The sequence below is a fragment of the Amphiura filiformis genome, chromosome 15 (genome assembly GCF_039555335.1).
Source record: "Amphiura filiformis chromosome 15, Afil_fr2py, whole genome shotgun sequence".
Lineage (NCBI taxonomy): Eukaryota > Metazoa > Echinodermata > Ophiuroidea > Amphilepidida > Amphiuridae > Amphiura > Amphiura filiformis.
In genome coordinates, this window is record NC_092642.1 from 32,873,777 (window position 1) to 32,886,288 (window position 12,512).

General features: G+C 35.9%; 1 protein-coding gene across 1 annotated transcript in view; it reads right to left on the minus strand.

Moving 5' to 3' along the window:
• The window catches only part of LOC140170893 (uncharacterized), an 83,498-nt gene that overhangs the window by 8,252 nt on the left and 62,734 nt on the right, over positions 1-12,512 (minus strand). Inside the window, exons 22-28 of the mRNA XM_072194096.1 lie at positions 11,943-12,040; positions 9,581-9,845; positions 7,108-7,224; positions 6,229-6,356; positions 4,909-5,055; positions 2,473-2,854; positions 220-431 (exon numbers count right to left, since the gene is read on the minus strand). Coding sequence (XP_072050197.1) covers positions 220-431; positions 2,473-2,854; positions 4,909-5,055; positions 6,229-6,356; positions 7,108-7,224; positions 9,581-9,845; positions 11,943-12,040 — 1,349 coding nt within the window. The remainder of the gene's footprint in view (positions 1-219; positions 432-2,472; positions 2,855-4,908; positions 5,056-6,228; positions 6,357-7,107; positions 7,225-9,580; positions 9,846-11,942; positions 12,041-12,512) is intronic.

Sequence of the window (12,512 nt, forward strand, 5' to 3'; positions counted from 1 at the left end):
TGACCCGCATGCCAGAACCAGCTCTGTACAGTTCTGAAATGTACAGTAAACATAGCAAAACAAGGAATATTTGGCCCTCATCAGACACTGATCTTTGAAGTAAATTTGCCCTCGCATGGGCAAATGTAACTGAAAACCTCAGGTGTACAGCAATATCAGATTTGTCACTATGGGGACACATGAAGATATGGAAAGTTTGATATGCTAACGGTAAATCACCTTTATGATGTCAAAAGCTGAAATAATAGGACTCATCAATCCTTGTACATCAGCGCCCTCTACTGTTGCAGATATAATACGTGACCCCACAATAAGTTTATATTCTCCATCAGATTGCAGCGATTCCTCAATAAGGCGGGCAGATTGGTATAACTTGGCATTTTGGTAGATGAAGAAACTGACTGGAACCATTGAACCACGGCCTGGTCTCCCTAAAATATTTAAAACGAAAAAGATGATTTCCAACAACATGTTTAATTAAAAATTATCTAGAAACACTACACGGATTGAAAGTTACACCAGGGTTCAATTCAAATTGTGCAAGAATGAATAATGAACGATCACCACACACTGTCTACCCCAGGTAATAAATTACAGTGAAACGATCGGTCTATAAATGCTCCACCAGCAGCCGAGATTACAACAATAACTCTGCACGTAGGAAGCGATTGGTATTGGTATCTCATTGGCTAAAAACCCGGCTAAAAACTAATCGCTGTAGCTCAGCGATTACGTATGAGTTGTCTTTCAAAATATCAAGGCCGTTATTGATTATTCTATTGCTGAATGTCGGACAATAAAACTTCTATTGACACAGTCTCTATAGAATCGAATCGCATTCCTTTGAATTGAAATGAATTGTGTGACCAACTATATACTTCCACTCTAGATAGACCTACATGTATGGCGGTGTATATAATAAAATCTCTATTCCTTGAAAATATTTCGTTGCAATTTTTTTTTGAATAAACCATATTTTGAGGCTTGCACATGAATATAGGTGTGTTGAAAGAGTGTGACAACCTTAACTCTGCATATTGATCCGCTTGTTTGCGTCTTGAAAACAAAAACGGACCAAAATAAATCAAATTTCCATGAGTTAAAAACGTTAAACAGGGTTATAAGCATGCCCAGATTGTGATTTCAGCAGCGTAGCATGCGTGGAATAGAAACGTTACGTATCTATCGTACATAGGTGGTGTTCGTAAAGGTACAGGTGGAGTGTTATACTTTGCCTGAAGTGCTCGGCCTTTATCTCGAAACCATAAAATCACGGCGGAACAAAATCACTATACCGTGCTGTTGATTCACCATACTATCATGGCAATTTCTGACACCAAGATATAGGGATAATGGCACTGTGCACCATAATATAATGTTTTTAAATTAAATATAATACGAAAATAAGCTACAATAAAAACAAAAATTTGAAAAAGGAAGACATCATACCCAACTCCCACCCACTCCACTATACTTCCCTCACACCCCAGCAAAGTTCTTCCCACCCCACACACACATTGCAAGACCACCATCAAGGTCCCATAAAAAGACAGAACAAAACATGGCTAGCGGGTAGCCAAGAATATGGCATTGATTTTAGGATGCTACAGAACCAATGACCAAATGCCCAAAGATGAAAGTGCAAAGGACAAGTGAGGGCGCCAGGGCAAGGGGATGGGGCAGACCATTAGAGCTAGCACTACAATCCCGACTACAATCTGCTTTCTGTACTTTGCACATTGGTCAATGTGGCACATACAAGTAAGAAATTTTCGCTGGTTATATTATCCACTCATTAAACTCCACAGACATTACCAGCCAAACTATTGACTTATATAACAACCATTTTGATTGGTTACAAAGAAAGGTATTCCATGTATTCAGCCAATCAGAGATATAGAATAGTCAATATAGGGCAGAAGGAGGTTAAAGCTTAATATTATAGCAGAGATATCTAAAAAGCTCTATTTTGATTGGTTATGCTGATGATCAAATCATAGAATGAACCAATCAGGAACTATGTAAGAAATGTACCCATGGGGTTAAACATGTTAAGTGATGAGAACAATTTACTGGAGTCTACTTTTTTGATAATCAAATCAAAACACACAGACTCCCACCCACACACCCACCTACTCATTTTCACCGACAACCGTGGACCTGTATTGTGTGTGGTTGTTAACAATGAAACCGTGGACCAACACACACAGACATATCATATTAAATCCAAACGTGGTCTTCTGTGATATTTCACTGCTAACTGTGGACCTTGTATTACACCTACGATAGAGGACCCTACCCCATATGCAATGTTATGCTGTATAGCACCCTCTGACACTGTCTTACGATCGTGGATGTCCACGTTTCGCAGTGTGTGTTTTTTCACTACATAAGTGCGGACTCAAAGTCCATGTTTGTAAGTGAAAACTACCTTACACCTACACACACACACACTAAAAATGCAAATCTTACTTGTGTTTAAAGCTTCTTCAGGTACGCTGATAGATGCCTCAACCTCATTCCAATCAATTTCATCACTGTCGTCGTAAAGAATCTCGGTGTCGTCTGGGACCAGTGTATCATCAAAATCGTCACTACCACCACCTTCAGGATCCCAACTGACAAATCCCAATCCCTCTTTCAGAGACTCTGAGCTCATTGGCAGTAACACAGTGCGTACTCCAACGTTCCGCCGCACATCGGTGAAATTGCGCCCTCTCTTTTGCAAGTTTGTGATCTGTCTCTCGAGTGATCGCGCAATACGAGAGGGAGCATCATAAGCCACTGTATCAATGAATTCTTGCTCGCCAATTTCAAGGACGTTATTGACCGTTTCCACGACGGATGTTGATACCTGTAGAGAGATTAAAGCGAGTAAAAATGATAATAATAATGTGATAAAAACATATAAAATCTTTTTTTCCCCCACCCACACCCATTTTCTGGAGCTCATCCATTATTATTTTCTTTTCTAATTTTCAAGAATAACTTACTTTTATTCATTATGATGATAAAAAGTTGATTAAGCAATATCAACCACTCTTTAGAATTCTACCCCTTATCTTCAAATAAATAGTCCCTCAAAGGATGTGTCAAAAAAGAATTAGAACTGATAGCAATGCCAATTTTGCGTTGTAAAAAAACAAAAACAGTGCACGGTTCTGGAACCACATGCTGTTTTTGCGATTACCACACCAAACACATTGACCTCAAATGACCTTCGACCTCAGTATGTGACACAAACTGTACCATTAAATGTGCTACAGCACAGCACTGTGATGGTATACAAATATTAACTGTCTATGAGTGTGATGGGCGAAATATAATCACGAGGTGAAAGATGGATTGTTCCATTCCACGAGCCGGAACGGCGAGTGGAATGGAACAATCCATCTTTCACCGAGTGATTATATTTCGACTATTACACAAACTTAAGACAGTTAATATTTGTTTTATATCACTCGTACATAAATTCTATTACTAAATACTATTTAAGGTAGGAATTATACATTTTTTCGTCAACATAACACCATGTTTTGCCGTGATATACTTCACATTTTGGGGTCCACCCCATAACTAAATCGGCGAGTCCAAGAGACAGCTGACCGCTTGGCGCAGGCGCACTACGGGAGAGCGCAATGATGGTAAAGACTATCACACGGAGGAGGTGATAGTAAAAATGGCAAACGGTAATCAACCAATGAACTGTCTAGAATTTATGTATGAGTGATATAATAAAACTTATCACAAGACTAAGCTGATGGTAAAAATGCTAAATGGCAATCAACCAATGAACTGTCAAGAATTTATGTACATGTGATATAATTGCAACTATACCACTATTATAGTTGAATTAGTTGAGCAATCTCACAACGAGTATATAAACAATATATGAGGAGCTTTGTTGCAAAACCCCTTACATCCACTTTGGACTTTTTGAGAAAAACAGCTTTTTTTAATTGTGCAAGTATTACTTGTTCGATTTGATTCAATTTGGGATTGGATAAAGTGTTGATGAATAGAAACTAAAAGAATAGGTTTGGGACAATTTTCAAGGCTTCTTATTTATTTTATTATTTCTTTTATATCGCACCTTTTGTGGATATAAGGGGTTTTGCAACAAAATAAATTTACCCCTTTTCTAGAAACCACCTTTGCGATCACATTTGAGCCCATTTGTTTGCACTACATTATGTAACTTGACTAATGCTTTGAAAATCAAAAAGAAAAATTGAAATACCTCATTTACTTTTTTAATTATGAATTTTTAATTAAATTCGGCAATTATGAAATTTTATACACCTTTTGTTAATTAAAATGATTTTTTCAAACATAGTGACCCAAAAACAGTTCCTTTTGGTTTTAAAAGGTAAAGAACATTCCAGGCTATCATTATACATCAAAAAATTTAAAACAAAACAACTCTATATTCATTTTAAGTTCAGATTTCCGGAAATTCCCTAAGATTTCCCAAACGGGAAATATGTGATGACTCCGGAAGGGAAGGTAGTATGAAGATCAAACAACCACCAAAATTTTTACCCACACTATAATTTTATGCCAATAACTCAATTTGGCCAAAAGTGGATGTAAGGGGTTTTGAAACAAAGCTCTTCATATGATGAGCCTAAAAAAATAGTTTGTATTGCTCTTTCAGGGTTGGTTGGTACAAAATACAATATTAATGCTAAACAATGATCTACAACTAAGGTTTGTCAAGTTTATATTTTTATTGTTGTGTGGTACAATGTACGAATTACAAACAGGCAACATTTTGTGAATTTTAAACCAAATATACAAAAATTCAAATATGAAAAAAAAACACCGCAACCCTTATTTTTCAGATTTTAGGGTTGGTCAGAAAGGGCAACAAATTATTTTCAGGCCTGATATCAGACTACCACTTACACCATCAGAGTCATCACCAACATTGGCGATGTTCTCCAGCACAATTGAAATGTCCACCAAGCCATATGGAGTTATATTAGCAGTGTCATTGGATATAACTGCTATATCAGTTGCTATGCTATCTATGTTGTCATTTGTTACTTCAGTCTGTAGATAAAAAATCAGAGATAAGGTCAAAAGAGAATAGAATTACGTATAAAGCTGTTACACACATTCGTTTTGCAGTGCGCATTGTCTCGTAGAAATTGGCCAATTTTATTTATTTCCCCAAATTTTTTGGTTGGGTAAAAATTGTGTAATTAACACTCTGAATTATTGAAGATATTTCATTATGTGTTTAAGAACGTAAAGTTCCGATCAACTCAACTATTATCAAGCTTATCCGAGTTTGAGTCGGGGGGGGGGGGGAAAAAAAAAAAAGCAAAAATGCATTCCGCATTGGTTTTTAAAATCCTTGATATAATTGATTGGGTTCATGGACCGTCGTTGGGCAGAAAAAACCTCCTATGTGTCATTGGCCCCCGAACATGTTTAAAGCAAAACCAAGTAACCTATTGGCAGTTTTGTTTTTAACATATTCAAGGGCCACAAGTACATATGGGGCTTTTCCTGCCCAACGACAATGTGCAGTATTATAGTCAGATTAAATTATCACTGTGAAACGTTAACCTCTATCTCAAGTTTGTGCCACATAAACATTTCTTCCTCTTCTTTTTTTACTGATTGTTTGTATTAAATTGAAAAGTATACCTGGTAACATAAAGCCAGAAATAAGGACATTGAGCCAAAGCTGTGTCCAGGTACCAACCACGTTTGGTTCCAAGTAAAGTGTTGGATATGCATGTGCAGTTAAGGCCTATCAATACAAACCCAAATGCCGACTCAGATAGAAGTCTTTGAACAGGCTATGGTTCCAAGTTAGCAAAAGCATCTAAATCCAGCGATGCTGAAGTCTTCATCAATGTTTGGGCCTATATTCTATTGGCCTTGTGGTATTAATGCCAGGTATCTGTCACTTTACTCGGAACCCTACTTCTAACTTTTACTTTGAATGCCTGCTGCACTTTAGCATTGTCTTCTAACAGATATGTCAGGGTGCATGGAAAAGGGAACATTCAAACCTTAACAGCTGAGGGTTTGGGCATGGTTAGGATCCAGGGTATATAGTCTAGTCTGGTCTGGTCAAGTCACAATTGATTAGATGGCATGCTGAAGGGAAATTCTGACGTGAAATTGACATCATGCTTTTACGGTTGAAATTAAAACATCTCCAAGATTGTACAGCAATTAGGGACCGTCTCTATGAAAAAAGCACCTCACCTCTGCAAGCAGGTCCAGTTGGTCATTCTGATCCTCCCCTTCAAAGCAGTCGTTGATAGTCCGTTCCTCCCACATAGGCGGTGAAATCAAATCGCCAACGCATCGTCTGTAAGCTCTTGGCATGCCAGCTGTAAACATATGAAGAATTGAATGTGAATATTGGGGAAAATGAATGATGGTATATTTCAAAATTGTGATAAAGTTTGAATGTGAATAAGGAATAAGAATTTATTTGGCATAGTTCAATATCCTGAGATCAGTTGTAATAGATATGGACTCTTTTTCTTTTTAAATTATTTGGAACTCAATTTCCCTCATAAAAAATTGAACTTTTGGAATTGTTTCACCAAGTCCAAGAGTTATGGCATGTTTCGTGACAACAGTAAGTGTCCCAGCTAAAACAACCAATGGGATGAAGCGATCTAGAGAGTGATACCATGTTGATCGACAGAATATTTTATGAAAAGGATATGATAAAGTTAGTGAGAACCAATCAGAGCAAACATTAGTCAAATACGAGGTGTGCATAAATATTTTATTATAGAAATAGCAAAAATCACTTCAGTTTTTTTTGTGTATGAAATAGGTTAATAAATGCGTATCACTTGTTGCTCGAGAAGCTATACAAAATAATGCACTTGTACTGCGATGTCGATGCGTTTAATGCACAAGCCCCGTAGACGTATCAACATCCCAGTATGTATGCATTAGTTTGTACAATTTCACTCCCGAGAAGTGATATGCATTTATTAACCTATAAATAAAAACAGGTTAGCCTATTTTTGATTGTTGATTGTTTGGTGCAATACTATATGTTGTACTGAAAATCTCTGCTTGTCACTTTAAAAAAGATGGCAAGGAAAGCTACAATTTACCTACCTTGTGCTGAATATGCCGCACATGTTTCCACTGACTCAGCTACTTGATTAATAGCAGTATCAGGCCATGTCAATACATTGCCACCTGGTTCATTAGTCACTCCTCCTGGACATGACCCTGAAGATTAAACAAAATCACTGTTTATCAGAACTTACACACTCAGCATTATAAGAGTACCTCTTTTTTTCTTAGGTTAAAACAAAATGATGCTATGTCTCAAAACCTGGGCAGTTTCAAAAACAAATGCAGAATGTATAACACAACTTAACCTACATACCTGACCTGCCAACCCACCGAAGTCAAAAAGAGGGACATTAAGGCCAAAACCTTGTACATGTACGAAAACCAGGTACCGACAAATTCACAGACTTGAGGTGTGCAATACTTTCAGAATTCAGGGAAGGTTTTGCAGGTCTAAATTTATCACAATAGACTAAAGAGATTGCTATAGCAAAATTTTAAAGTAAAATTTGCATCATTTTCTGCTGTTCTGTCATTTAAATTTGCCATCACTGAAATTTTCAGAAAGCAGGACTGTCTCTCTTTTTCACTTTGGCAAACCCCAAATGAGGGACAGTCCCTCAAAATGAGGGACAGTTGGCAGGTCTGACGTCAAAAATATATAGTTTATATAGGCCTAATTAGGGATAGTAAAAGTAAAGTATGTATGTTATACAACATGTTGGCATAATTATAATGATTGAGTACTTGAATACCCCGGAAAACATAAAAACAGCATATTATTCCTTAAGTGACAAACACACACACTTCTGTTGTTGACTAGAACTGGCAGGAAAGCTGGTCATTCAGCAAGAGAAAGTACTTCAGAGATGCCAATGGGTTATGAAAAAAAAATCTGAAATTTGCGAATGGTAAGACACCATTTCTGAGGGTAAAATTACATTCAAATGGATTAAAAAATAAGGTTATTTTGAGAAAACAATTTCAAGGCTTGTTTTCTCAAAATTATACCATAAAATATGCAAATTAGGTACCTAAGCCCAGGCAATTTTAGCAGAATTAGCACCCCCAAAGGCCATTTTTAACATAAAAACCAGTTTTAGACTTTTTTGAAAAAAATGCTTCCTTCATCCCAAAAAAGTGGTTTTAAATGTTCAGTTTCCTATACTTTTGTACATGAGAGACATTTTCCAAAGTATTTTTTTGGCCTAATAACATGGCCTACATGGCTGAAATGGATATATATAATGCCTAATATAAAAACGATGATTCATCAAATTTTTGACCCCCCCCCTATTTTTTTGTTAAATTTTCAAAAAATATTTTTGGCCAAAAGAAAGAAGTTATATGCCTAAATTACTTGTTATTTAATGTTGGAAACCATAGAAAAACTGCTACTTCAAAAAAAAAATTGCCAATTTTATTTTACAAAGTTGGATAAAGTTGTACATTTTAATTACTTTTACTTCTACTGAACAGCTAGCAATGTATATTAATTCAATGTGTTCCTGACTGTCCAATAGAAGCAAAAGTAATCAAAATGTACAACTTTATCCAACTTTGTAAAATAAAATTGGCAATTTTTTTGTGTGAAATAGCAGTATTTCTATGGTTTCCAACCTTGAATAACAGTAATTTAGGGCCTATAACTTGCTTTTTTGACCAAAAATATTTTTGAAAATTAAAAAAATAAAATTTTTTTTTTTTTTTTTTTTTTTTTAGAAAATCTGATTTTTTTGGGAAAAATACAAAAAAATCGGAATTCGATTTAAATCGGAAGATTGGTATCTCTGGTACTTAATATATTATACAATGTTTTTCCGTACAATTATAGAATGCAGAAATTGTCCAATGTCTGTAGGGCAGTCGACAGCTATTGCAGATAGTGCCTTCTTGCACTAATGACTTTGGATTTGGGCTATTCCAATTGAAATCCATACACCCTCATGGAAGACATGACCTTAATTCATACAGGGATGTAGATTTCAAATGGAGTCATCCATTCAGGTAACCCCATTTGAAATTCACACTACTTCCTGTGTGGAAGATTAAGGTAATGTCTTCCATAGGAAGTGTGTGGATTTCAACTGGTGCAACCCTTTGTTGAAACAGATCCTTTTGAAATTGGACACTAGCTATGATTAGAGCCAATCTTGAAGAATATCTTTCTGTGTATAACTAAGATCAGATCACAGTGTTTGCAATAATTATATTAATTTTAAGGCAGAGTTTGTACCTTTTTAATACTTGATCGCATGGTTTCAGACTTTGAAGTCGGCACTGTCTTGCTTTTTAATTTTTTGCTCATGGTCTTAATAAGGAGTCTGATTACATAATCACTGTAATATCTAGGGACAAGCGATTTGCGCGGAACTTTTTTTCCCGCGCAATTGACTATTTTTTCCTATGGGCAGGGATACATGATTTGCACTGAAAAAAAAATTCCGCGCAATATGCTTTTTTTTTTTTTTTGCGCAAATCGCCTGTCCCTGGTCATATCTAAACTACCTACCAATGTTCTCCACAGTAATACTTTGAAGATCAACCATTCCAAGTTCATTCCAGTTAAAGTAGGATCCTTGATCAAAATTCACATCATTTTCAAAAAACATTTGCAAAGCCATTGTCAGCTCAGTATCATTGTTGCTCGCCTCAAAGTAGACCAGCGTCTCCACGATGAGACTTCCTTTTATGTAATCTCGGGTTTCGGCACCGTAGAATTGAGCCAATTGAGGAGCAGTGTCGTCTTGGAAGTTATACCTCAATTGTTTTTCAAACTGTACGATAAAGGAGCAAATGCACATATTAAGAAAAGTTTAGATAAAACATAACCTCAGGCTCCTGATTTCATCATATGTGAGTGGACACTACAAATGAGCCTTAAACTCGGCAAATTGTATTCTGAGATACAGTGCAAAATATGCGTGAAAGTCGTATTCATAGGTGTCTCAATTAGGCGCGACATGTTTCTCATTTGATAGCGTTTAAACCAATCAATAATCCTATTGCTGAAGAGGATAATAATCTTCAACATATAGAATCATTAAATAGCTCTAGTCTTTGTATGATTTGGCTAAATCCTGTTCAAGTGGTGGGTTACAATTGCATTGTATTTTGTCTAGGTATGTATAAACAATAAACAATGAGAGGACTTTCCTGAACCTCGTTGACTTGGGGATGATTTGAAATGACCGCCAATTATGACTTAATTACCAGCAATATGGAAAAAGAGACATATGTAAAACCGAAAAAAAGGGTACCATTTTGTCGAAGGAGCAGAGTTCAACAAACCATAACCCCGCTTCTGGATATTGTTTGAAGTCAAATTATATACTAATTTAAAGCTTATGATGTATATTTTCTAAGCACGAAATAAAACAAAATTGACCGGGGGCAGAGTTTACGGCTGATTCGCCGTGTCCAGTCACATATACAGGCATGAGACTGCACTTTCCTAAAAAAAACTGAAAAAACTGAAAATGCACGTGAAATTGGGCAAAAAGTACCAAAAACAGGCTGAAATTAAATAAAGTTGCGGAAATTTTGACTATAAAAAAAACTGAATTCAGTTTTTAAACTGAAAATTCTCATGCCTGCATATAGCAATCATTGGGCTCTTCCATTTAAAATCCACATTAGCTAACATCTTCCACAGATCCACATTAGCTAACATCTTCCACAGAAGGAGTATGAGTTTAGAATAGAATGGACAGTTGCAGTTGGGCAACTTCTATTTGAAATACTCACTCCAGTTGTAGAAGATATAGGTAAAGCCATAATACAGGGGGAGTATGGGTTTCAAAATGAATAACCCTGCGAAATTACATTTGAAAAACATACTCCCCCTGTGAAAGATATTTCCAAAATCTTCCACAGGGGTAGTGTGGATTTCAACTGGAATAGCCCATTTAGCTGGTTATCGAAAGAATTAGCCATTAAAAGCAATGATGTGTGATTTGTATAAAGAATAGATTCCTGTTTAAAAAAATAATAATAATAGCCGAACAAATGAGGTACGAGGGTCATTCAAAAAGTTCTACCTCCATCATCACATCCCTGTTATATTACGCGCCAGGATATTGAAATTACCCATGCTCACACTCTTAGATCTTGGCTACAAAATAAAGGTTATTTGATGAAAATGTGATTTTTGGTTGTTAAGATGTGTTGGTTAGAGTGAATACAGATTTGGTATGTTGGAAACAATCTGGAAAGAAAGGCTAATTTTGATTAAAAAGGTTGCCCACATCTATGTAAAAATCATTACAGTTTTATTTCTGAAAATGATTAAATTGATTTATTTTTGTTCAAATAATTTAATCAAAATATAATGCTTGCAGATAATAGAGATTTACTGGGTATCATGTCTTTTGCACATCAAAACTGATACATGTTCAGAATATCCTTCATATTGACCCTTTTCCACAGGTTGTTGACTTCGATTGGGTGAGCACTTGTTGGTTCAAGTCGTATTAATTGGTTAAAATCTAGTTAGTCGTATCGACGTATACACAGTTTTTGTATTTTGTAAGTATATACAAGGTTATTAATAAACTGTTAATCTTATTTTCACATCAAGATGCATCCATTGTTTAGAATAAGGACGTATTACGAATTACCATGAAACGTGGTTTAGTCGAAATCTGGCAAATGTCACTATCATTTCTGTGTCTGTTGAACCCTTCGATGTATTCTTCATCTAAAACAGGTTTTATTTTATTTTGAAGTTCCAATGCATGTTAGGGAGCTATTTATCCTGGGTATAGGCAGAAGCGCATCTTAAAAACATTTTTTATGCAGATTATCCAAAGCTACAGTATGATGCTTACTAAACTGTTGCATCAATTTTTACTGTTTATACTGTATATAATTACCCAATTAGCCGGATCCCCTTGAGTTCCATCTCGCTCTATGATACTCGCACCATATATTGGATCTGGTATGGTAATAGACACCAAGAATGTTGATATTCCTATATTGAAAAACAAAATACATGCATCTTAATGAAATTAGGCCTAAAAACTAGAATAATTAAGGTAAAAAGACCAGCTTGTTTCCCGTAGGTGGCCTGAAACCAAAATGCAAAATACATTAATTTTTTATTTTTAGAGTCAAGATTTATGCCAGTAATGGTGAATATTTAATGTCAAATCAGTGCAGAGCAGGTTAAGGCCAGAGTAATGGAAGACACATTCGTTCATGCCCGAATTTGAGATTTCTTGATATTTATCAACACTAAGATGTATTCTTTCACTTGAAACTGATAAAATACAACTTGCTAATATTTACTCGAATTTTTGCTTGATTTGTTTCACTTTTCTCAACTCTAAAAAGTCACATGGCTCAAGACAGCTTAGTAAATTGGCGGGAAATAATGAGTCAGAAATGCGCGAATGCGAAATATTTTGATTACGCGTGCGCATTCGCTTAGCGTGATGCGGCGC